At 50.1% G+C, this 26,139-nt stretch overlaps 1 protein-coding gene across 1 annotated transcript in view; it reads left to right on the top strand.

Annotated features, from left to right (window-relative positions):
* LMF1 (lipase maturation factor 1) overlaps positions 1 to 26,139 on the top strand; it is a 204,268-nt gene that overhangs the window by 162,033 nt on the left and 16,096 nt on the right. Inside the window, exons 7-9 of the mRNA XM_086473106.1 lie at positions 13,788 to 13,965; positions 16,806 to 16,959; positions 20,105 to 20,288. Of these exons, the coding sequence (XP_086329232.1) occupies positions 13,788 to 13,965; positions 16,806 to 16,959; positions 20,105 to 20,288 (516 nt within the window). The remainder of the gene's footprint in view (positions 1 to 13,787; positions 13,966 to 16,805; positions 16,960 to 20,104; positions 20,289 to 26,139) is intronic.

Here is a 26,139-nt window from a genome sequence, read left to right as displayed (position 1 = left end):
GTATGTTAATATTAGGAGATAATGCTTGCTCTGGAGCAGAAATGGCAAATGAGACGGCATCTGTGGTTTGACCGACTCGTGAGTCAAACCACTGCTTTGTCCTTGTCTCGGTCCTGTTGAAGCTGGTGGGAAGGGCCCCGTGGAGCTGTACGCTGGTCTCAGTCCTCTGAAACCTGCTGGGCCTCAAACCAGTGTTGGGAAGGACCAAGGTGCTAGGGAGGCCTTGTGATCCCTGCCCTGCGTAAGGCTGAAGGGCCAGGATTTTACCACTCGAGTAAGTGACCTTCTACTTTTTTTATTATTATTATTTTTGCACACGATTGAATTCAAAACCCTGTCATGTGGAAATGACTTTGCTTAATCCCGTATTCCTTAGGCGTACGGACCCAAGTTCCTCTCATTCAAGGGGATGTATAGCCTATCAGCACAAAGGCAGCCTTTCCTCTGTTGAGGGCTTTCCACATCCTCACATCATCTTGATTCATCCGCTTGAGATTCCCTCCTTGTTTCCCATCCAGGAGGAGATGAGCCGTGCGCTCCATGGCTCACCAAAGGCATCTTCAGCGGCACTCGCAGGCTGTGGACAAGGTGTCCAGCGTGCTTCTACCGAACCTGGCGTTACAAATAACAACCACCCCGGGTGGTTTCGCAGGGACAGCCCCCCGGCCGGAGGTCCGGCTGGACCACGCCACGACCACCTCTCGGCAGCCGCCCCGTTTCCCACAGGGATGGCCTCTGCCGTGGGTGGACGATGCTCCGGCCGCTCCCGAGGAGCTGGAGCCCACAGCACCGCGGGTATTTGTCTGCCTCCGCTTCCAGGAGCGCATCCAGCCCACAACACAAACAGCCCGTGTAACTGTTGGGGGTTTTGACAGTTTTATAACCTTAAATTTGCACCTTATGGAAAACTATGACAGTTAACGATGAATTGCCCTGTTGGAATTTTTCTTACGATGTCTTAATAGCTGAGTATGTAGCAGACCTCAGCAGAGAGGAAAAATAAAAACCTGCAGCAAAATGCTCCCAGAACAACTTGACTAGGCAAGTATTGCCCGGGCCAGCTAGTGCTGTCCAAAAGACACGGTTATATTTAGGTTTATTTTTTTAAAGCTGTAACGCTGTTCGCTAGGTGTCTAGCTCAAATCGGAAACTGTCTTGAAAGGAAGCTGTGAAATAACTTTTCACGGGTGCGTTCTTCAACCGCTTTTCAGTAGAAAGTTGGTTTTGATATTACAAACCAGCTGTTGGTTGGTTACCAAAACAGGCAAGAGCTCGTCATTGAACGCGGCTGCTGTTGCACTCTGAGACCTTACTGCCATGCTAACAAGAAGAAAAAATACCATTTTATTACAGTCAAGTAACTGCTTTTAGCTTATTTGCCATTGATCTGCCTTACCTGGTGACTGACTGTCTCCAGTGGTGCCAGTCCTGGTTTCGTAGCTGCTCCACGTTGACGTGCGAGCCGCCCAGCACTCACACCTCCCCGCAGGGGCTGGGAGCTGGGAGCAGCCAGCGGTTTGGGGCTGTGCACGGGGTGCTCGAGGAGCCCGTAGCCTGACCCTGCTGCTGTTATTACAAGAAGAAAACACCAGGCGCAGGGGGGCAATTCCACTCGTGAGCCACCTCTGCAAGCTCAGATTTGATGGTGTCCCACAAACCAGAACGATGGTCTTTGAGCATCCCGGTTGGGAACAGGGTTCCTGGGGAAGGTGCTCAGAGCTGGGTCTGGCCCATGTAATAGTTTGATGAATCCTCGAATTATGGTTGGGAAAAATGCTTTCCAACCTCCCTGTGGAGGAGGCAGATGGAGGGCAGAGCCCGACGCCCCTCTGGAGCATGTGGCGTGGGGCTCTTTCTGACAAAACCCATCTGGAGATAACACCGAAGCAGAGCACTTCTGCTGGACTTCAACTTTACATTTGCTATAAAGTATTTTTAATGAGCAGGACGGGGCCGGTTAGTGAAACGCTTGGACCGTTAAGAGATACAGAAATTTTTTAATGTGCTGTTTGACTTCATTGATGAAATGAGCTAATGGGAGCGAGCGCTGCTCTCGCGCCGAGTGAAGAAACCCAGGCGTGCTCTGGGGGAGCAGTGCTCTGGTTTTCCACAGCGCTCTTGTCCTCGGGATGGATCCTAAAGCATTTTGCAAACAGCACGTTTGGAGCTCCGTGCCAGCGGCGGGACGTCACCGCTCCTCGGCCGTGTGCCGGAGGGAGCGTCTGCCAGGGCTGCGGGGTCCCGCGGGGATGCCGGGAAGGGCTGCGGTGCCCTGGTTGTAACAACCTGACTTGGAGTTTGGGTTGGGATCTTCTGCATCCTGCTTCTCCTGGCTTCGTAGAAAATTCCATGGTCTCTTTTATGACCATGAGTAATCAGGAACTTGGTTTTACATCCTGTTTCAAAGTCCACACAAGGCCCCGTAATTACATGCTAATACGGTTTTCTTGGGACTGAATCGGGGCCAGATCCTGATCTCATGCTGGTCAAACCAACAGAGTAGCTCGCTCCAGTAGCTCTGCCTCTTCCTGCTCCACCTCCTCCTGACGGCGATAGTAGCTTTGGTGGTGACCTGCCAAGTCTTCTGCTAATGGTTAGCGTTGTGAGTCAGTGCCTCATGGGTATGACCTGCTTGCAGGGCTGGTTTGGGTTAGCAGCTAGAATTGGTTCTGAGCTATCCATCTACAGGCTCAAAAGCTGAGGGTCTGTAGAAAGGGTCTCCCTCACTCTTCTGCCACCCTCTTTTCATGTGCTGGCGTGTTCTCCATGGAGAAAGTCTCTGTCCCAAGCTTGGAGGACTTGGTCTTACCTCAACATGCCTTCCTCCCCTTAAACAGCATCCTCATCTAGGAGGTCTGCCACTGAAGTCCACTTTTTGGAGCAAATTGGAGTAAAATCAGGAAGAAGTTATCTGAAATTGGTCCTGTAACGTAGGATGCTGCTGAAAAGCTCGTTGAGATTTGCTGGTCCGTGGGAATGCTCTTTGGTCTTTAGTAGAAAAAATAAGGTGTTGAAGAGTTTTTGCCATTAAGTGTCTTCATGACAGTTTCCCCTTTAGGAATTAATTTTACCGAAGGGGTGGAAAGATGTTGATAATTCACAGCAGAGTTGCAAAATATTCCTTCCTTCTGTAAAATTATTTTTTCATTTTATATTGGTCCAACACTTACATAAGCAGTCCTTCGGCAGTTATTTAGCCTGTAATCTATTAATGGGGAACACTGTAGCCTCTGGCAAAAGAGTCCACGGATCAAGCAACACCAAGAGGTATTTTACCTAACAAAGCTGCAGAGCAGAATAAATGTGTCCAAGTCAGTAATTCGGAGACGTACCCTGACTGCGCAGGAGCAGGACGGGAGGAGTCCGGTTGTGTTTCAGACCCAAAGCGAGCAACTGATCCTAAATTCACACACAATATTTGGGAATCGAGTTGAATGTATACAGTTTCCTACAACAGGAATACTTAGTACAACATCTTGGGCTACATGATCAATAAAGGAAGGTAGGTTGAACCCTTTTGTGGCACTGGATTTGTCTCTCATCCCAGCATCCCAGCCCCAGTCCCTGGTGTTTCAGAAGGGGCAGCCTGCCCTGAGCCACCATCCATCCGTCCATCCTTCTCCTGACCATCATCACTGGAGGTCAGGGGGAGTGCTGAAGCGTGAAGTTTGTTTATATCTGTATATATAAAACCATAATCACTCTACTTTCACTCTCTTGCTTCTCTTTACATTTTTTTTCCCTTGAAAATCTGGAAGTCATGCTTATCCGTAGAAATGCTGCGCAGTCAAATCCCATAATCTGTGGGAACTGCAGTCGGTGGTTCATACAGCTACAAATTAAAATTGAGTACGGAGCGAGACGTTTCTACGCTCCGCATTTAGATCAAGAACAAATGCCGGGTGTGTAGCAGGAATGGAAGGGGTTTGGTTCCCTCTGGCTTTAGCGCAGTTCTGTTTGTAACTTTAGCCCAGGTACTTAGACCGGGGATTGCAAAAGCCTTACAGTGCAACTTGTAAGATGTCAAAAATCTGACCCAGTTCAAGGACAAATTTTAGCTGATTGCATTTGTGTTTCTACAGTTATTTTATTCCTCAATGGTTATTTTATTTCTCAGTGTTTCCATTCTGCATGTATGAGTTCAGGGGAGTCTCTAACTATACGTTTATAAGCATTTTAAATTCTGATCTCTGCTTTTTAGGGATATAGGGCTTTCATATCTTTCACCGTTCTTCAAGATATGGGTCTTTCCTATCTTTCACAGTTCTTCAAGCTGCCAGCCATAGCTACTCAGGCAAACAAAAATCTGTATGTAGCATGTGAATTATAAACCGCTTTGGATTCTAGTTAATTCATCTGGCTCTAAATGAATCATTTGCGTATCTTTGGTCATGTCTGAGTGACCCCCGGCTAACCAGAGGTGCACAGCGTGTGTGTGCAACTGTGCAAGGGGCACCTCAAGGTTTATTATTTTCTTATTTCTGTATTAAATTTGGTAATAATATGTGGGTTCTCTCCTGTCATCTTGTGGGAAGGAAATGCTCAGCCTTCGCCTATGAAGTCATGTTTTGCATACCAAATTTGGGCTATTTCCTGACTCCACATATTCCCAGTGAGCGGGGTAGGTGCTTCCATCCCTTTTTGGATGCTCAGGGCTGAGGTCTCTGGGGAGCATCCAGGTCTCCTGAGATCAGGTGTTCCCACAGCATTTAAGGGATGGAGAAAGGGGGTTTGCTTTCTCTCGTGGCCTGCGCTTTGTAATGTGAATTAAGTTGAGAACACCTAATTGGCTGCGTGTCCAAAAGTCAAGCCACGTTCTTCTTTCTCATCTTACTGGCACCACTGACTTTGCTCCTTTTTCTCCTGGTACTTCCAATAGCTTTCTGAGTTTATGGGGGATTCACAAAACCACTTTATCTGCTGTCTCAAACAGAGCAAGTGGACAGAGGTGATTGCTTTCCTGTGCATTTTTCTGCACTAAACAGCTCTGCAAAGCAGAGATTAAACCCTCATGCAAATATTGAATGAAGAAGTTAACAGGGATTAAGTTAGTAATAGGGGAAAATTAAGTGTTCTTGCTGTTGTCATTTAATGGGAATTTTTTGCCCGTGCCTACAATAACTTTTGGGAAAAAACTACATATATAAGTATTTTTCAAACTGAAACCAGATGGGGGAATGAGAGCCTGTTTTTCTTTGTGGGAGGCTATGTTTTCATGGTACGCAAGTAACTGGAGGCACATTAAAATCAAATTTGGCTTTTGAGGCTTGTCCTTCCTATCTCTTACAGGAAGGAGCAACTTTTGATGTTACGAGTTTCAGCTCGTCCTGAGAGTAGGAGATTCCTTGGCAGCGGGGCCGCAGGTTTCAGCAGAGCGGAGTTAACCGCTTAACCAAACCCAAAGCAACGTGTCCCCGCTCGGAGAACGCTGGCGTTTGCTTTTCAAAGATCCATCCCAGGCACAGATGGCACAGAGACTGTGGGCGATGAAGTGTCCCCAGCGCAGCCGGCAGCAATTGTGCTTTCGATTCCCGTGGCGCCAGCGTGCCACCATCCGCCTTTCACCCAGCCCGGCGGCAGGGGAGCGAGGAGGGGTGCTGGGGGACTGGGCAAACAGACTGAGGTGGGTGATGGCAGATCTGCCTTTCCCTTGGTGTCACCCATTGCCACCAGGATTTGTCCCCTTCTGCCCAAAGGCAAGTCCTGGTTGGGTCATTTCCAAACTCCCCCTTCTCTCTGGTTCCCGTGGGGAGCCGAGGAGCCCTCAGTGCCTTTGCTCAACAGTGGGAGGGAGGTCTGGTGCAGGCATTTCTCTGAGGTGGGACCCTTGCAAGCCGTTAGCCTCGTGTGGCTGTGGAGTAGCACAGTGTGGGACGGAGAGATGGGGACCAGATGGTCCTGGCGGTGCCCGATGCCACCGCTTTCCCTGGTAGCTCCAGAGCGCGCGGCACACGCGTTCTTGGGTGCTGACGTGGGCTCCTTCTCACATCTGCTCCTTCATAAGGATCCATAAATGCTGCTTAAAAGACTGATTTTGTCTTTCCTTAGTGACATGCAAAGACCATTGAGGAGCGTTTTTAAGTTCTGGAGATGCAGCAGCAGGTCTGTCAGGAGGAGGAGGCCTTTGCTGTCCCGATTAGCTGAGCTGATCGCACGTGGCTCTAGGGATCTGCCCTGCGAAGATCCATGGGGGACCCAGGTACTGCAGTTTTGGCAGCGCACAGATGGGCTGGGCTCTTTTTTCTCCAGCTTTCACTAGCACAGAGTGAGTAAGCAGTCGTTTATTTTGTGTGCAAGGCAGGAGGTTTACTGTTGTTTTTTCTACATCCTCTTTTTTAATTGATAAATTTGGTCTGCGTTTTATCTTGAAATGATTAGTGCCTTTTTCTGTAACAGTCATCACTAAAAAGTTGCAAATGACGTGGCTGTTGGTATAATTAATACCAGTAACAAAGCAGGATGACCTCAGCCGCCAGCAGGGGAGAGCTGGTGAGTACTTAGCTAAGTTAGGTCTTTTCAAATCGTCTGAGCCTAAGGAAATCTCTCCTAGGGCTGTTAAAGAGCTGGTTGTTGAAATCCTGTCAGCATTAGTGATTATCTTTGAGAATTCGTGAACCATAGGTGAAGTAATGAAAGAAGAGAGAAGAGCTAATAAAGTACCTGTCCTTCAAAGAGAGAAAAAAGCAAGAGCCAGGACGTTACAGAGCCATTACTGGAAAAATACTGGGGGAAAATGATGAAACAGGCCATTTCTAAATACCTCCACAAAACAAGGGGGATAACTACAGCCGTCGTGGTTTTGCCAAGAGCAGGCCATGTGAAAGGACTCTTCTTTCCTTCATTGACAAAACAAGGCACTTGAATAGAGGATAAACAATATATGCTTTTACTGAGGCCTTTGACACTGTTTCACATCAAATCTTATAAACAACCCAAGAAAATGGGGTCTGTACGAAGTAGGAAATACTGTCCAGCGGACAAAACGGGTCAGAAAGTCTGCTCAGCAGTTATCAATGGCTCACTGTCAGAGGGAAGGATTTATCAAGGGGGGCTTCCCCGGGGTCTGTCTAGGGATATTCAGGGTTTTCATTAATGATGTCTAATATTAGTAGACCATGCACAGATAGAGGGTGTTGGCGCAGCAATGAGTATTCAGAACGATCTCGGCAATGCGATCGAGTCGGCAGGGCTGCCCTGTTGCAGAAAGGGCAAATATCCTACTGGAATATATAAATTCTTTGTGCTGTGAGTGTATAAATCCTTCCTGCTCTTTGCTGCTGGTAAGGCTTGAAGCTAAAAGCTGTGGCTCGTTTTTGGGCATTCCCTTCAGGACAGATATGTCCCAGCTGGAGAAAATCCAGGGGACGGTGAGAATAAGCAGAGATCTGGAGCCTGGATTCACAAGGCAGGGCTGGACCAACTGGGATCATTTAATCCAAATGCGAACATTACTGGGAGGGAAGAGGCAGTGGACAAAGGACAGTTTTCCCCTATATGAAAGGCTGTTGCAGATAGAAGAGAACAGTCTTCAGTGCCAGTGAGCAGAGAAGGGGTCATGGGATTAAATGTTGTCAAGGAATAGTCAGGCTAGGTATTAGGGATAGTTTAAAGAGAGTGAAGCAGCGGAGCAGGTTGCCAGGGAAGGCTGGGGACGTGGCTCCATCACTCACCAAGGCTTCCAGGAAGATTTCAGACAAACACACTACAGTGCAGGTAGAGACTACACTACCTTGGGGCAGTGGGAAAGACTGGATGGCTTCTTGAGGTCTCTCCCACCCCACTGCTCCTAGTGTTTCCCTTTAAATAAATTATAGTTCTTCCGGGCAGCCCAATTTTGGCTCTTCTGTGCCAACGGCCTAATATCAGAAAGCTCCAGTGCTGCGTGATGACCGTGTCCCCGTGTTCGGACGGAGCCTGCAAGCTCCAGCCAGCCCTCGTCCGTGTTTAAGAGTTTACAGCCCGTTGTTGTTCCTTCTGGACAAATATACAGGCTGCTGCGCAGAATACGAGCTTCTCCTACCTACTGTATGTTTATAACAATCTGTGATTTAAAAAAAAATAAAGACCAGCCAAACAAAGAAGTCTAACCTGTAAAAAAGTTATGGGTGTAGGTGCCCATTTTCTGACAGAGGGGTTTGGTAACAGTGCAGGGGACAGAAATGTAAGGAATAATTGTTTTTGGGCCTAGAACCAGGAAAACTACTTTTCCAAATTAATCCAGTGAGAGCCATGAATCCACAGTATTTCATATCACACTTCATAAAACTCCAGTCATAATCCATAAAACTGACATTATTAGATTAAAAACCTCAGTTCCTCCTATAAGGAGCTCGCTCATTAGACATGCTGTAGTTTTATAACCTTAAAGTTCCTACCCAATTACCATGATTAATACTGTGCTTTAATAAAAAATTTTTAAAAATCACCACAGGGGTTGATACCATCTGTTTGTTATAATTGTGCATTTAAATATTGTCCAGCAAGAGAAGGACACTCAGTAAACACAAATCAAGACCAAGGCAGGGAGAGCACAGCCCATCCACTGCAGCAGAGGTCCGGAGGGTGGAGATACGGTTGGGTTGTGGTTGTGGTAGGAGCGGAGAAGGGCCAAGCCTGGCATCTGGAAGTGCTGTGAGATGTGTGCAACAAACTCTCCTTCTTCATGCAGCTGATGGGGAGGGAGCAGCAATGCTCTCCGTGCTCTGCCAGCCCAGCAGCACCAGCTTCTGGAGGGGTTCGATGTCCTTGGCCCCACACGTGGGTGCGGAGGAGGTCCAGCACCCACACACCTGCTTTGCACGGGGGTGAAGTAAGACCTTGGCAAGTTTGGTGGCTTCCCCCAAATCACCAGCACCGGCGTCAGGCATGCATGCCTGGGGCAGGAGGTGAGCACACGGGGATGGCACGTGGTGTCCCTGCCCATGGCAGGGGGGTTGGAACCAGGTGATCTTTACGGTCCCTTCCAACCCAAACCATTCTGTGATTCGATGATCAGAGATTCCTGCCCTCACTGCCCTGAGAAATTCGTGTTAAATTAAGCTTCTTCCCAAGAACCAGCGCGGCTCCGCTTTGCCAGGGCAGGGAGAGCAGGACGCGGAGGCTTAGGAGGTTTCACGCAGAAAAGGAAGGATTTAGGTAAATGCGCGTCGCCTGCCAAGGCAAATACTAGTTTGAATCGCAGAAGCCCCACTCACCCGGGGGATGCTGCGCTCGCAGGATCGGCGCTGCAGAAGACGCCGGTTGCTCGGCTGGCCAAGCTTCGCCCTTTAACGCTGGCGGGACACGTCGATCGAGCAACATGCACATTTTGCACCTCGTGCGGAAACGGCCACGAAACCGTTTGCCAGGACAGCTGCCCGTCGGCAGGGCTGAAAAATTACCTGGTTTCCTGACAGTTGTCTTTGAAGCGGGGGTTCCTTTGAGGTTTGTTTTGGCAAAGCTGGGGGGTTCACGGTGCTCAGCCCCCCTCGGGCAGGGTATAATATTCACCCGGGTTTGAACCCGCTGCCGGTGCCCGGGCGGCAGTCGCAGCGGCTGGCGTGAGCGTCGAGGCTCGGTCAGAATAACTGAAGCGAAAAATGTGGCAGGTTCGTGATTCCACCCACAGACCAGAAAATGCCAAACTTGTATTATTTTTGAATCCCCTGATTTTTAAGGGCTGGTGGAAATAAGATATCTTGCTTCTGACTTCCAAGCAATAAAGAGAGGTGAATCACTACTAAAAAAAACCTCCCGTGGACCACCCAGTCGCTCCCTGCAAAGTGTAAAACGAGCCTCGGCAGAAGTGGCAAAGTGCAGAACTATTTTCTTAACATTACTGCAATCGCGCGAGGCAAATCACATCAGAAAAGGATCAGGGTTTCCTAACCAAGTAGCTAAGTGAGAAGGGTGTTAATGAATACAGGCTGATTAATATGCATTGAACTAAATCACATTCAGGTCAAAGGGGGAGCAGCAAACCCGGAGTGTAACGTGTTGTGTTCAAGGACCTAACATGTGTATGTAATTCAGATTTAAATACTTTTTTCCCCTCATAATTCTGGATAATTATCCAACTCGGGATAAATACGTAATTATTTTTTTAACTAAATAATAGTTAGGACTTTTGTTACTTACTGTATTCGGTCAGATCTCTCATTTTTTTAAGATTATGTGGCTGTTACTGAAGAGTCCTGCTGGGGTTTTGAAAAGTGTAACTTGCAGATCACCGTATTTAAGAAAATAGAGCTAATCGTATAAAATATGAAATTACACGTTTTTAACATTTATTTGTTGTTTTTAATGAGAAAACATGCATCTTTTTAGCACAACGCTGGCTGAAACTCCCCAGACTGAAATTGTGGATGCGTCATTGATGTTTCCATTGTGGAATAGTATTTTGGGAGACCAACTCTTTGTTTTCGAGCTGGAGAGCAAGCACCACAGTGAGCCTGTTTCAGGGAAGGAGAGGGCACACTGGGTGGGGGCACTCGGGGATAAACCATGGGGAAGCTCCAGGGACCAGTGTTTGGGGACGCAGTTATTTTGGGGTGAACTTGTAATTAAGATATCGGATTTGTGATTGGGAGATTTGGGACCTATTTCAGGTTCTGCTGCAAGACTCCTCACGTGATCCTGAGTGAGTTTCTTTAAGGCAATACCCAGAGAGTGTGGATGAAGTAAGAATGAGGTGCCAGAATTCTTCCGCTCCCTGCCTGTAATGCAGCTGTAATGTATCCTAATTTTGATCTAGCTTTGTCCGGTATGTTTAGATTTAGCTTTTTTTCAGGACAGGAACTGTCCTCTTACCATCTGTTTTGGCCAGTCCAAGCTAAACGGGCCCACGTTGCAGTTGGAGCCTCCTCGTGTTACGTGAGCGTAACAAAATCCTAATGACAAACCTGCAGGTAATGCCCCAAACCCCTTGAAAACAAATTAAGGGTGCTGCTTGTGAAGTAACATGATGGGCTCTTTTCCTTGTCCCCATCCGTATGGTTGGCACTGCCATGGAGACCTTGCCCTCGAACAAGCCCCAGCAGAGGTCGGAGATCAAGAGACCCCTCTCTAAAAGCCAAGGGCAGCGTGAAGGAATGTGTCAAAAAATATATTGCAGCGTTCCGAGGCATCCCAGGGTTTAGCCAAAGACCTGCTCTGTTACAAGGTCTGTAGGAAGTTTTACCACAACAGTGGCTACGCGATGCGTTCCACAGCGGGGTTGGTATCTGCCACTACCTGTCTGAGCGTCCATCGTCCTGGCCAGAGGAGAAGAACCTGCAAGGTTCACTAAGGTTTCCTCTTTGATTGGGGTGTAGCTTTTTGGTGTCCATTGCGGGGTTTTTGTCTGTGTGGGAGAAGGCAGACCCAAAGGTGGGCTTTGCCACGGGAGTGGGAAGTTTGTGATGCTCCCCAGCTCCCAAGAAGTCTTGTTACGTTTGACTTGAGTTGGGTCTTCAAGGCAGCTGGGTTTCCTCCAGAAACCTGCTGTCCTTGGGTGCAACCTGGGCTGGAGGAGCAGCGGGGAACTTCAGCTGGGCCTCTTGGGTCTGTGGTCAGTCCTTCAGCTTCTGCATCGCCTCAGGGTTTCCAAAAGCTTCGTTGCTTGTTCACCGAGAGGAGGAGACCAGCGGTGGGGCTGAGGTTAGTTTGGCAGGAGCGTGGGTCCACGCTGCAGCTCCTCTGCCCGCGGCGGGAGGCTGGGGGTGTTGTGGGTTCGCGCGTTCGGTCTTGCACTGTCTTGAAAGTCTTCCTTGGCCGCATGAGCTAAAAATTGTGAGGAAACAGTTCACGGGAGGATAAAGTTCAGCTGTGTGAATGGAGGAGTGTTCTTTAAATAAAATAATAGTCGTGCCAATCAGGGTTACAGCTTTCAACCCAGCTGGAAGGTGGGGAAGTTCTCATTAACTGATCTGAAGGATGAAAAATAAATGACTTCGTTACATCATGGCATTATTTTTCGACGTGTAATGCATTAAGTCAGCTTTATAACCTTCATTTTTTATGGAGAGGATGGTGAGACTACTTTCTTTCTTTTCCTTTTTTCTGCCTCTTTTGTTTTAACGTGTCTGAGGAACAGCTAGTTAATTAGGGCTAAAGCCTAAGTAATGTGACTAATTGGACGAGAATCCAAATCAACCTCAAAACTCAAATAGTCCCGAACAGGCATCAGCTGCTTTTCTCTTCTTGTCTTCGTGTGCCTGGATTCCCGTGCATTGTTCCATGCCAACACGCTAAATCGCTCCCAACGCGTTCCTTTGTCACCGCTGCGATGGCCGGGCAGCCCCGGGGAAACCCAGATGTGTCTTCACGGCCACCGCCCTGGCGTTGCCTTCGTTTGACCCCTCGTTTTGCTGGCGCTGGAGCAAGTTCACAACGTCCGTTCTGCGCCCGGTGCAGGTCTCGGTGTGAGCGAGGTTGAGCTGGCAGCGATCCCTTCTCGGATGGAACATGGAGCAATTAAATGCTTTTTGGTTAAAAACCATATTGTGTATGAAAGCAAAGCAACGGGGTTTTTGAGTCGGTCAGTTCTCAGCATCCTCGGTGGGGTCAGCGCAGCCCGGGCTCCTGCCGTCCGAAGGTTAACGGGCAGATGGGGTGAAATGGGGCTGCGCGACACGTGGGATGGTGCACGGTGCGGGAGGTGGCTGTGTGGTGCTGGGAGCTGCGTGTGGGCAGGGGCACTCGTGTGCGCGGGCCGGCGAGCACCAACGCGACATCCCGGCGGCGCAGATCAACGCGGCGTTACAACACAGCAGGAGGGGTGGGTCTGGTTGAGGGTGAGAAGCGTTCGCGTCACTGTGCCAGTTCCTGGCGAGACCCATCTGATAGCCTCCGCGCGGTCCTCGTCAGCACCCAGAAGGATGGGTTGAACCTTGCTGGGGTTGAGGGCCTGGTTGCTGGGATGAGCCAGGTGGGGAGGTCCTCCGGGGGAGGAGAGCAGAGCGGTTTGGCGTGCTTTGAAGAATAAAGCTCTGGCGGGGGGTTGGCACGTACCTTGAGCAGGGGTTGACCCGCGTCTTCCCCATGGCTGATGTGTGAGACCGTGGTGAGGAATTGACGTCTTACAGCTGCAAAACGAGGCCATGTGCTGTGAAAATGTGACTCATGACCAAGGCTAAACGAGCAGTGCCTGAAGACAACCGCCTCGTGCTCGTTAGGGCTTGCTGGAGAACGGCAAGAAGGTTCCTCATATTTTTCAAGTCGTCGTAAGAGTAAGATAAAAAATAATGCGTACCTGAAAAAAGCCTTTCCCAATGAGTACAGGTATTTACGGAGAGCCCTCCAAAGGCTCGCAGGTTTTTCCGCTTTCTCTGCCTTACACATGCAAGACATTCTCCTAAACAGCCAATAAAAGCTAAAATTAAAAAAAAAAAAAAAAAAAAGGCCTCTTAAATAATGCACACTTCTGTCTTTAATGCTGCTCTTTAATTAGAAGTTCCAGTATTTCCTCCTGAAGGGTTTCAGGAACGTTGCTGTCACCGATACGTCGGCACAAGCAGGAAGCAGGGGATTCCACTGGGGCCAAACTGCTGCGCCGTCCCCGGGAGCGCTATGGAAATCAAGTCACTCTATACCCTGGCAGATCTTTCTCCTGCTGAAAGCAAGGGCAGAGCTCGCACTGCGAGCCAGTGGGGTACATTTGGGCTGTAGCCTGGGCAGGGAGGGAAAGGTTTGCCATCGCCGTTGCAGCCGTGGAAAATCAGCAAGGTACATGCTAGGGTGCTAAAATCCAGCCGGCGTTTCCTTCACCACGCTTCTCTGTTGTCGTTTAAGCAGATGCAACACCCACTGCTGCCTTCTTTCCCATTTAGGTGCTTCTGATCATAAGTGGAAACCTGAGTTTCCTCAACTGGCTGACCATCGTGCCCAGCATCGCCTGCTTCGACGACGCCAGCCTGGGGTTCCTGTTCAGCTCCAGGCGAGGAGGGGTGAAGGAGCGGGTGACGCAGATGGAGCTCAAAGCAGCAGCCAGGGAGCAGCTTCCCCTGGGTAAGTTAGTCCCAGAGCGGGGGAAAAACATGCACAGAGGTGTGTTTGGTGTGCTTCTCTCAAAAGCTGTCGTCTCCTCCTGGAGCAAACCTGGCTGGGCAGGGAGATGACGCTGCCCCTGCGTGGTCTCCTCTGTGGGCTGGAGGGTGCCTGGACCTCACGCAGTGGGTGGTGAGGATGAAGCTGGTGGCTGGTGGGGAATGGTGTGCGGGGGGGAGTGCTGTGAAGGGGTTGCCACGGTGAGGATTTTGTGTTGGAAGTTGGGTGCAGAAGAAGCTCTGGTGTTTGCTCTCCTCCCTCCCCCATGGCATGGTGGCCCTGTGATCCCTCTGCCCTCTTGCTCGCGTTTTAGGGCTGCACGAGCACGCTGCTTCCCTGGTTGAGTAGCTGGACATGAGGTTGGTCTTCCAGAAAGAGCCAAGTTGATTGTTGATCCGTTGTGGGTCCAACAACTCTTTCACTAACTGGGAAAGAGACCTGGCTGCTGCGAACGTGGCCATTCCCCGTTGGGTGTCGTGCCTGGAGAAGCTGCTCGTGGCCACCACTGGCACCGTGGGCACTGTCACGGCGGGAAGCGAGTTCCCCAAAGCAGGGAGGAGGTGAACTCATGTTCATACTGTGACTCTGGGAAAGCCAATACCAGGGGGGTTGTAACTGAACAAAAGGGATCGGTGTGGCTGCTGTGTCCTTCTGACGGGAGTTTTCAAGCAGCCCTGTTCCAGAAGACCGCCCGCACAAGCAACACTGGGATATTTTTCATGGGGCTGCCTAACAGATGTGGACTTGTGTTTGTAGCATTTTTATAAACCGCATATAAGCAACAAATTGCCTATAATATCAACAACAATCACAGATGCTCATTTTTAAATATACTAAACATCTGTCAGAAGAATGAAGAACGTCAACAAGACACAGCATCTGTCTCTAGTCCTTCCTCATCTACCGAGAAACAGCTTATTAACCAGAGGCGTTAGTTCCAGCAAGGCTAATGCAGTTTCATTAAACTTTCTGTGTCTCCTATCTTATGTATTTTGCTGGAAGAAATCTTTTGCCCTCTGGTAGCTTTGCTTTAGAGGCTCTGAGAGCCTAGAGCTTTCCTACCAACTGTATTTTTCCATCCAGTCCCAAACAACACTCAAGTTGCACGTTCCTTTCTGGAGGAGAAGCCAAAGGGCACCTCTTTGCTATGGCACTCGATGGGTCACCATGAGGGGGAGGTAGAGCCTTTCTTTGAGGAACTTGCTCCTTTTCTGTGGTGTTCTCCAGAAACCTTACTGAGCCAGGGTGCCCAAGCAAGGAGAACCATCCGTACGTAGCACTGCTCTGGTGTGTAGATGTGTCCCTGTTCTGGGCTTTTAAAAAGGGGTAATCCATAAGTAAAGGGTAGGGTGTCTGTACTATTCTGGGTGCATTTTGATTCCTGCATATTTTTTTTCTGCTAACAAAGCGGAGGCTGTTGAGCTGGTGCTGATGGGCTGTGTGGCAAGAGGCTTAGAGGAGCCCTCACCCCTGGGTCACCAGAGCAGAAGACAGGAGGGTACCCAGCCATGCCCTGCTTGTGACCTGATTTTACAAGGCTCTGGCCACATCCTTGTAGCGTGTGTGTGTGTGTAATTCCTACTGAGACCTCGAATTCCCATCGCTAGTGCTCAGCTCCTGCTGCTCGATCCAGCTCCCATTGGCTCGTGTCCCGTGCTCCTTCCCCAAGTTTTGCTCCATCCTTGCCGTGTAGATTATTTTTTTTTCTTGTATTAAACACTTTTTTCTCTGTGACTGAGTAGCTGTGACCCCAAGGGCTTGATGACAGTCACCACCTGCTGAAGGACGAGCAGTCCATGCGTGGCCATAGAATGTGACGGGAGGAGCTGCATGCTGGAGGGCTTCTGTGTCTGTACCTTTATTTACAGACTCGGGAGTTCAGCCCATCTAAAAGACAAAAAAATGCCCTGCAGACTCGTACTGCTCTCGCAGCAGCACAGGGGGCGAGGGGAGGCATCTCGGCGAGCTCCTTCCCAAATCAAATGATTCTCCAGAAATGTTCTCAGACTAAACAATTATTAATAGCTTCTGAGAGAGGTTCAAATAAACATCCCTCTCCTGCAGAGATAAGGGGAAAGCTGCATGCAGTTGCTTTGAATCTGAGCCTTTGGCTGTTGATGTTAAACAAATTTAAAAGGGCCATAAGGGTAGGAACCCCTCCGAGGTCACGGCTGCTTATTTGTCTGATTGCAGTAGGTGTCTCCTTAGACTGAAATCCAGCACAGCCCCGCGCCGCTCCTGCAAGCACCGAAGCGACACACGTCCCGTACATAAGTGAGAAGCAATAGAGATTTTGCAAAAGGAAAACGAGGTTGGGATGGAGCTAGTGAGCGAGGAGAGGTGGGGGAAATGCACGAAAAAGTCTGGGTGGTGAGAGCCTGGGGCGGCGGGGAGGAGGCAGCCGCGGGCAGGAGCGGAGCCCCGGGGAGCTGGAGGCACTCCCCGCACGGCTTACAAACCAGGAGGGCAATTTTGAGCAAGGTGCAAGTGCCAGCTGTGGTTTTTCCCCTGTATTAAAGCAATGATTAATCTGACATTTTAGACATTTTTCTTTTTAGCCCTTTCTCAGACTATTTAAAGAGAGGCAGATCTCCGGAGCGATAGCGTATGGCCCTTGGCAAGGTCGGGTTGATTACGGCGAAGCGTTTGTCAGCCCCAGCCCGGGAGCCGAGAGCAGCTGTGAGCACCCGGGCAGGGTCCTGGCCACCACGAGGAGGGGGTCGGGCAGGGGAGCCGGGGAGCAGAGCCCATCACTGGCGGTGAAATCACCTTCTTCTGCTCTGCCTTTGTCCCCCGAACAGGCTGCTATATCCGCAAGGCGGTGAACATCTCCTTCGGCCTCCTGATTGCTTATCTCAGCATCCCGGTGGTCCTAAACCTGCTCAACTCCAGACAAGTCATGAACACGTCGTTCAACCCCCTCAGAATAGTGAACACCTACGGAGCTTTCGGGAGGTACATGTATTTTAATGGCACGTCGTGTAGCTCTGCTCTTCTCCCCATGTAGTCCAACAGCTAGTCTGTGTGCCTTAAACCCAAACAGAAATCCTGCCAGTAGCCAGTAGACTTAGGATATCTGTTTATGAGAAAGAAGGAGAAAAGGAGCAGGTTTCTTTCCCACTGAATTATAATTTATGGAATACCTGTTTATGAGAAAGAAGGAGAAAAGGAGCAGGTTTCTTTCCCACTGAACTATGATTTATTTTCTTTGAGCCACGTTCAGTTAGCTCATTATATTGATGTAGCAAACGTAATGGCAGGATGAAAATATCCGTGAGAGAGTTCATCCAGTGGATAGTCTTCACCATCACCAGCCCACTGTATTTATGGTGAACTTCTCTTCCCCTGCGCACGTTTGCTCTCCCTCATGTAAATATTCCCGTAAGCTATTGGGTAGCAGATTTTAGGCCAACAAAAGGAAGTGCTTTTTCCAACGAGTGACTTGGGGAATTCACTGCTACAGGAAACTGTGGAGACAAAAATATAAATGGCCTCAAAAAAGAACAAGAGAGATTGAGAGGACAGGCCCAGCAGCAGTCTGGCTGCTGCCTTCGGCTCAGGAAATCCCTCTTTGGGCTGCAAGGTGGGACTGGAGGAGGGCAGCGTCTCCAGCTGCGTTTGTAACCGGGCTGGTTGTGAAACATCTGAGTCTGGGTTTTCTGGGGACAGGTCAGGAACGGTTGGGCTCACAACTGTTCTCGTGTGCCATCCCTCCCCGCCTCTTCCTGACCAGGACAACTGAGAAAATGCTGAAAAACAGGGCTTCATCAGAACAGCCTGCCCCAGGGGCAACAACAGGGCCAGTCTTCTCTGCACGGACCTCTGGCTTTGCCGTGGTGGCCGTGGGGCGTCCCCCAGAGGTCTGAGCCAAGGGGTGGGATGGGCAGCTCTGGGATTAGCGGGCTCTGGCTGAGGTCCCACAGGAGAAGGCAACAGTAATTAAATAGGTTTTATGAAAGGTGAAGCAGGTTGGCTGGTGAGAGGGCTGGCTGAGCAGATGGTGGGTGGGAGGAGCAGGTCTCACGGTGAGTGCTGGAGGTGCAGAGGACACCTGGAGCACATCAAATTAGTCTGATGTTTTCCCTGGTTTTTCAAATAGCAGAAATTTCTGTGGAAAAAAAAAAAAAAAAAAAAAAAGTTAGAAAAAACCACTATTAAAAGTATCAATGCTAGAAAAGTTGTGGAAAATGCTGAAGTTTCTCCTTTTCTTGAGAGAGGGAGAAATAACCCCTGAACCTCTTTGAAGGCTGGAGTGGTGAAGCCACGGGAGATTGTTTTCTTTGGGTTGTTGTTCTTTTTCTTCTTCAGTCTATGGTTTCTGTTTCAACAGTTACCAGAACCTAAAGAGCATGTGATGAAATGCTGCTGTAATATGTTTGTAATTCCAGCCTATGTAAACCAATAAAAAGAGGATTGCAGCTTATAATGAATATACGATTATGTGAAACTTGACATATTTTGAATCACACAGTAGGAACATACTTTTATTAGTAATTTGGTGTCCCTGATTTACAGTGTGTTTCTAACCATTGGGCAGCTGGCCACGGCTCATAACTCAGCCCAGTGTATAATATGGAACTTGGCTGGAGAATCCAGAAATCTATTAAATGTAGGTAACAATTATAAACCGAGATGTACAGCATTCCTTGGGTTGTAAGCATCTATCACTGGAAGCCATCAGGGGAGAAGGTGGAGGCTGTGTGTTTCCAAGCTTTCGGCTTCTTGGGTTGGAGGAGGAAGGACCAAAGCTGTAAAAAATTAAAAGGGTGTTGGGAGCTGGACAACGTTGATAGGCAGAGTTACGCAGTTACGTGTTCATTATGGAGAACAGCTCTCCAGTGTAGGCGAGCGTCACTCACAGGTCATTGAGAACTTGATGATGGTGTTTTCACGTGGGCTTTCCATGGCCTGGAGAGTTTGCTGTCCCCACTGCTCTACCACCTTGCTGTGCAGAGAGAGTCCAGCCAAGCAGCAAAGGCTGCCATGACCTGCTGTAAAGCTGGGGTGCTTTTTAACCAAGTTCCTGTACGTCGACTGGATATGGGGGGGATTTTTTGTTTTCGTTTTCTGCTTTTCTTGGCTTAGTTGGCATTGGCTCTCACGTTACCTCCTCCTCCTCCTCCAATTGATGGATATTAGCTCTTTGAGACCTGTCTTCCAGCGTAGGGACAGCTGTTAACGGTGCCCCAAGAGTCAGCTCCTGGGGGTGCTCCATATGGGACCAACCACCTCCCCAAGGCTCAAGCAGCTGAAGGTTAACCTGGGCTCATTGCATGTCCTGCCCTTTTTTCATGGCCAAAGTTCAAGCTGGAGCTCAGCACCCCATGGCCAGGGGTGCTGGGGGGAGAGCCAGGCTCGCAAAGGGGCCGCTAGAGTGGTCCCAGCTGGAAGCTGCTCTGCGGATCCTGCAGCTGGAGGTCTCGGGGCCTGACCTTCGAGATGCAGAGGCAGGATTTCTGTGCACGATATTTCCGTGCAGATACCATCGGTGGCCGTGCCGTTAGGGCAGCCACGCGTGCCAGTTACAAGCCTGTATTTTTGCACATGGTACATGCTAAAAACCTGGAGATGGAGCTGTGTTTTGTGACCATCCTTCATCTCCGCTTTCTTGGGTCATCAGGAGCTTGTAGTCAGAGAGCTCTTGTATCATAGGAGTCATCAGAGTATGAGAAACAAAAAGGTTTTCTTCAGAAACATGGGACAAAGAGAGAAGTTGGTGCAGGCTGAAGATGTTCATGTGGGACTTGGGAGACATGCATTATATTCTCTCAATATCTTGGACAAGTGTTAGGCTCTGATCTAGAAAGAGAGACCCGTTGATTTCAGTAGGAATCACCTTTTTGGGCCGTAGTCCTTCCTTGGACTGGTACGACTGCAGTGTGATAGAGGGGAGCACGGGAGGATGGGAAACTTGGGAGTTCTCCATCTGCTTTGCTGCTGGAGAGAGAAAAGTCAGCTAGACAGACAGGTTCTCTGTAGCTTGACCCATCAGGATCCAGCTGTACCACGAGGCCATTGACTCGTGTTGCCGTGTTGACTCTCATGAACTGGCATTTTATGTGACTTGAGGCAAAAACCAGCATCATGTTGTGTCCCACAGCATTACCAAGGAGAGGACAGAAGTTGTCCTTCAGGGGACGTCCAGCCTGGATCCCAATGACCCCGCTGCTGTCTGGGAGGAGTATGACTTCAAATGCAAGCCTGGGGACTTGAAGAGGAGGCCATGCTTCATCACCCCCTACCACTACCGCCTCGACTGGCTTATGTGGTTCGCTGCCTTCCAGGTATGTGCCTTTGGATGTTCAGAGACTTGGGTGTCCCTGGACCAGGAAAAAAACAATTTATATGAATTTACTGTGTGCTGGGGTGGATGAGGGGATATTTGAAGCCCTGGCTGAGTTAATTATGTTTAAAGAAAAAAAAAAAAAAAAGGTTGAATTCCTAAATGATGTCTGCTGCTGGCGTAATGAAACTCTTGGAAATGTTATGTGAGGCTTTTTAATTGTTTCTCAGGAATAATAAGAGTTAAAGACATTGAGAAAGCCCCTGGACTGCACCTGCCCTGCAAAGCGGTGGCAGCAGCTGCCTCACAGGGTGCCCGAGACTCGGCAGGGCTGGCAGCACCCCGAGCCGCTCCGCCGGCTGGCTTCAACCCCCATCCCTCTTGGGGACACCCCTGGGGACACAGGCAGTTGCTTCCACTGCCCACCTGCCCCCACGTGGACATAGGCTCCCTCAAAATATTTTCCCCACGTGGTATCAGCAAACAGGTGACAGCCGCAAATTGGAAAAGAGAAGAGAGGGGAAAACTTGTAAAATTAATTCTTGTGTATCTTTTAGCCTATTCTGCCAAATCTTATTCCTGGGAGCATGAGAACGTGGACTGGGTTTTACAAAGCTGGGGCTTACAGCAGTGGCACAAGGCAAACCCATCTCAGATCATCACGGGCTTCTCTCTTTGTTCCTGCATCCTCTCCCGGCGTCTCCTCTTCCCTCGCTCCTCTCCCCCTGCCCCAAACTTCTCTGTTTGCTTTCTTTGTGGTATTTTCATTTAGGCGCCTTTTGGATTCCTCAGCGATGACATAACCATCGCTCTTTGGCTATGGTTTTATATTTACCCCGCTAGTTTTTGTGCGCTGGAATTTCATTTAATCTGCATTAGGTATGCTTATCCCTCAGCAGGCCGACAGCGAAGGTTAAAACTCAGGCCAGCACCGGTGCCCAGCATTACACCAAGGTGCAGAAGGTTGAGTGGGAGCTCTTGGTTTAAATCTGACTGTGTTTTGGGAGGGCTCCGGCAGCGGAGGAGAAATCCAGATCACCCCACGTAAGGTTGTATCTGCAGAGGAGAGAAACGTGTCTGAGATGAGCGAAAGGCTGTTTGTTTCCAGGGCGATAATATCCCAAAGGCTTTAAAATACAAAGCGATCGCGGGTTTTAAACCAGAGGAGGACAGAGCAGGAGTACTGATGCTGAGAGACCCCAGCGCCCTCTCTGCGCAGAGCTGGGCTGGGTGCTGAGCAACTGGGATGAACGGGACAGCCTGGGGAGGAGGAGGAGGAGGAGGAGGAGGAGGAAATAACACGCTCTCCTTCACGTCATTATTATTAATGTTTTATTCACTGAAAGGTTCCCCCAAGTGTCGCTGTTCGCCCGGGGGCTGCGGGAGGGTCGTGCTGGCCAAAGCCCCTCTCGGCCCCAGCTGATGAGCCGCAGTTAGCGTGGGGGTCTCCTCGCGCCGGCAGGAGGAGGGTGCTCGCCTCCCGCTCGGGTGGGTCGTGCCGGAGGTGTCCGTCAGCCCTGCAGCCTGTCCGTCTCCTCCCCGCCGCGGCGGCACTGGGTGGAAATGGGTCCGTTGCCCCTTCCCGGCCGTCCCAGCGTGTGCAGCCCACTGCAGCGCTCCCTCGTCCCCTCCTGCCGCCGGGGGCTTCCCTGTGACCCCCCACGGTGCACGCAGGTCTCCGTGCAGCAATTTCACACCCTGCTTAGGAGAGAGATTAACAAAAGGTGCAGAAAGGAGAGGAAGAACCTTCTGGAAAGTGGGGTTGAGCCTTGTTGAAAACAGGAGGAAGGCAAGCAGCCTGGGGACAGCAGCAAGCATTTTCAAATCTGGATGTTCAGGCATGTAAATACCTGCTGAGGCGTGGAAGTAAATCCCCTTTTTAGTGGCCAAACGATGGTTTCAAAACTGTGAGCTGTATGTTTGGTGCCAAGCGTCACCCCGGGGAAAGCGGGCTGTCCTGCCGTCCCCCCCGCGCTGCCGCAGCCAGAAGTCGCCGTCGTTCGGGTGTTGCTTGGACTCGAGTCGCGCAGAGCTGCGGAAATGGTGAGAAACCAGAAGTCGAAACCCCAGAAGAAATTTGTGAAGCCAGGCAAAGTTTTGCAAACCCTGCGCGGTAGTTTTCGGAGTCCATAAAACCAAGTCACTTCAGCCTCTGGATTAGTTTTAATTTGTTTTTAAAAGTTCTGGATTTTTTCTACACCACTGCTCGCCGCCTGCCCCGTCGCTTCCCAAGCAGGCGGCCGCAGGGCTGGTTTTGCAGTTCGTTGGCGGTGGCCAGGTAAGGAGCTGACATATCCAGCTCTGACAGGCTGCAGAAAAGCCGGGGACTTGGGGGGAAGGTATTTACCATCCCTTTGTGCAGCTCCTGACAGGTTCCTCTTTGCACCTCATCACCGCTTGACATACGACGCCTTCCTCCGCTCGGGGTTTCCTGCGAAACTTTCCACCTTGGCTGTAGCCGCAGGGTTTGCTGTGACGATCCGGAGCATGGGAGAGCCAGGCCCTTGGCACGGCTGGCACGGGGCGGCGCGGTGGGGGAGCCGCCGGCACAGCCCTGGAGCAGGAACGGGAAGAGCCGCGGTGCTGCTCCACCTCTGAATTGCAATTTATTAGTGGACTGCTTCTTAATTACCATTCCAGTAGCGCCTTAATTATAGGTAACGTAACATGGCATTATTTTCCAGGAAACAATTTTCGTGACGTTAATTTTATTATCTAAATATAATATGCCTTTTCACTTGTTTTCTAAATCCCCTCTTTGTTTTGTATGTCTCGCCATCCCAAGGGTGCTGTAGCTCTGAATTGAAGCCCTTCATTTAGTTCTGGCAGGGACATAATCCATCCAGAAAAATGTCTGCCTTGCTTCTTCCCGTCTGCAGAAGGGGAAAAACTCCCGTGAACCAGCAGCAGCGTGCGGAAATCTGTGCGACCCTTTTCAGTTGTTTCTCAGCAGCCACCTCGGACGGGGCTCCCTTGGCTCCATCGCCCAGCTGAGGATTCGTGTAGCAAAGTGGGCTGGGGTCGGCTCCCCAAAGATATCACGGTCAGGAGCTGATGTTCAGGTGAGGTGGGTCACTCCAGACCGCCTGTCTCCATCGCAGCAAATGAAACCAAGGTCCGAGCCAACTTCGTGCACGTGTCCGTTTTCGAGAGGAGCCGCTGCTAATTGGAAAGAACGGCACGACGCGCCCGTTGCGTTTGGAGATGCCCCCAAGCTGCGAGGACAGCAGAAGACAAGGTCCAAAAGCCCAGTGATCCTGCAGGGCTTGGTCCGAGCAGGCAGGGGAGGTGTGTGTGGAACTGCCCGTGGGCAGGACCCGTCACCTGCCCCGGGACGGGATGGAGCAGAGCATCGTGCTCTTGGGCTGCGTGTGCATCACGAGATGAGGAGGGAAAAGGCGTTGTGAAAAGGCAAACACCGAACCAGGAGAGGCGAGGAGGCGTTCGGCGTGCGTGGTGTCACCCTCCCACTACCCTCAGCCGAGCGCCCACCTCGAGAAGGATGCAGCCGAGTGGCAAGGGTGCAGAAGAGGGACCCAGAGAAAAAGCAGAGGGGCAGAAACCTCCTCCCACGGCAGCAGAGCGAACATGGGCATTCCCAGACGGTTTGGAATAGGTGAAGACCTACCGCCAAGGCGAAAGCAGCGATCTGTTTTCCATGTCCCTGTGGAGAAGGGAGGAAATAATGGATGAAATGGGAGAATATGATTCAAACTCAGGAAAATTCAGGTTGAGCGTTAGGAAAAACTTTCACCCCTTGACACTTTATTGTGTTAGTGCGAAGACATCCTGTTTTTACAGAAGGTGGAGACAAACTGTTAAAGCTTTGTCTGTCCTCCAGCTACTCATGGCAACAGTCCTGTAACTATTTGACTTCTCGTTTATGGTGGGCATTTGCAGAAGGAGCCCAGCCATCACAGCCCAGAACCGAGCTATGCTGTGCCGCTGGTACAAAAAGCATGAGAATTTTTGGCAGGCTGTGGGTGGATTCAGCATCGTTAATAAATAGCAACCAGAAAACAAAATTCTGCTCATAGTTTCGGGGCTTCAAGTTGGTCACTTTTCCTGGTAGCGGGATGCCTGGGACTTTACAAAAGCCAGTTGTTTATCGTACCAAAGATTTGTTCTTCACCGGTGGGCAGCAGTGGAAAGCCTTGAGTGCTCTGAATAAAGAAAAATCAAAGGGGAGGCATGAAGGTTATTTATTCTGTTCGGGGACTGCGTTTGGCCAACGTGAAGGGGCGCTCTTGGTGCTTACCGAGTAACAACTACTCAAACAATAACAAAGCTAATGCCATCTTCATATTGCTTTTTAAAGCCCAGTGTCTTGTGGCATTGTACCTTAAAGCTGCTCCGAAAGTCTCTGAATGTCAGGACTGGCACAGAAGCCGCTTGGGCTCGTGGCCCGTGTCGCTGTGTCCTCCAGGGCTCTGCAGCCTGTCAGCAGACCCGCTGCAGAGCAGCATTTGCGACGGGCTGAGAAGCTACGTGTGTTTTCCAGATAGGATGTGTAAGTTTATACATAAACTTCAGTTCAGCTGCCTGCCTAAGAGAAGAGAGACGCTTCGGCAACGGGATTGATGCTCTGAGGATCTCCCCTGGGTGGTCACAGGGAGTCGTGGTGGAGGCTTCGCATTATCGCACACGAACTGGAAGAGCTGAGAAAAAGTAACCCTATTTATAGAGAAGGCAGGTTAATATTTTTGTAAACTATTTTATTCAAGCCTCTGTTATCTCAGTCTTCCAGTCAGGAGGTGCTCACAGGAAGAAGCTGCATGGCAGCAGAATGGAGGAGGAGGTGTGTGTAACGTAATAAACCCCAAACCTCATACGCAGTGCACTGAGCACAGCCTTTTACGGTTCCTTTCTTCCCCCTGCTGAAAATACAGGCCTCCGTTCGCTTCCATTTTCCATTGCAGCATTCATACGTTTTGGTCCATGTTCAGCATGGAAGAATTTTATTTTCTTCTTTTAACTGTGATTACTTGTCTCCCTGCGAATATGAATACTTACAACCCCCCAAGCTGCATTCGGACAAGCTGCAGGCTGGATCACGGGCAGGCTCACCTTTAGGAGCAATATTACGATGGAAGCGCCCAGAAACCCAAACAAGACCGATAGCCTATCGTGTCACGGACTGTATAAATACAGAGTAAGACCTTGTCTGTTCAGGGAATGATTATTGTCTACAGCAGCTATTGTATCTCCCTGTCTAGACTCTGTTCTGGAACAAAGTGACTTTTCTTTCCAAATACAGAGGTGATACGGGAGCTGTGCCAGGTGCGCGATTTCCCCGTATAGGCAAGATCTAAGAGCCGGTTCCCAAAGTCTTGCTCCACCTTTTATTCCTCGGACCTCTGCGCTGCACCCGCCTCCTCTGGGGACCTGCTGCTTTCCCAAGCATTCCCTCATAGGACGGGCTAAGGGAGGGCTTTTAGTCAGGCTTGAGAAACTGCCCCCGTGGAAACACTATACGTTGAGCCAGACCTGCGGAGAAACGGCTTGCCTCTCTGGGAAACTGAGAGAAGGAAGGGGCTGCGGTTATTGGAGATAATGAGAAGTGACGCGACCTGACGTAGCCTTTGACCTTCCTCGGTTAAGTCGCTTGGGTCGCGGGATGGTAGCAAGCGGCGGTGAGCTGGAATATTATAGAAAAGCACAAGGTTGCGTTAGTTCTGCCCTTTTTTTCTGTGGGAGATGGATTATTTCTCCAGCTGATAGCTCGAGTTCTCTGACCAGCAACCCTTGAAGGCTCTCAGCTAGAGAAGTGGAAACAGCGGGGTGGACAGCAACGTGAATATTGGGTGAAGATGGCCCGGACGGCGGAGTTACTGCTTCCCGTCCCCAAAGCG

The sequence above is a fragment of the Leptosomus discolor genome, chromosome 14 (genome assembly GCF_034619465.1).
Source record: "Leptosomus discolor isolate bLepDis1 chromosome 14, bLepDis1.hap2, whole genome shotgun sequence".
Lineage (NCBI taxonomy): Eukaryota > Metazoa > Chordata > Aves > Leptosomiformes > Leptosomidae > Leptosomus > Leptosomus discolor.
This window is presented reverse-complemented; position numbering and strand designations above follow the sequence as displayed.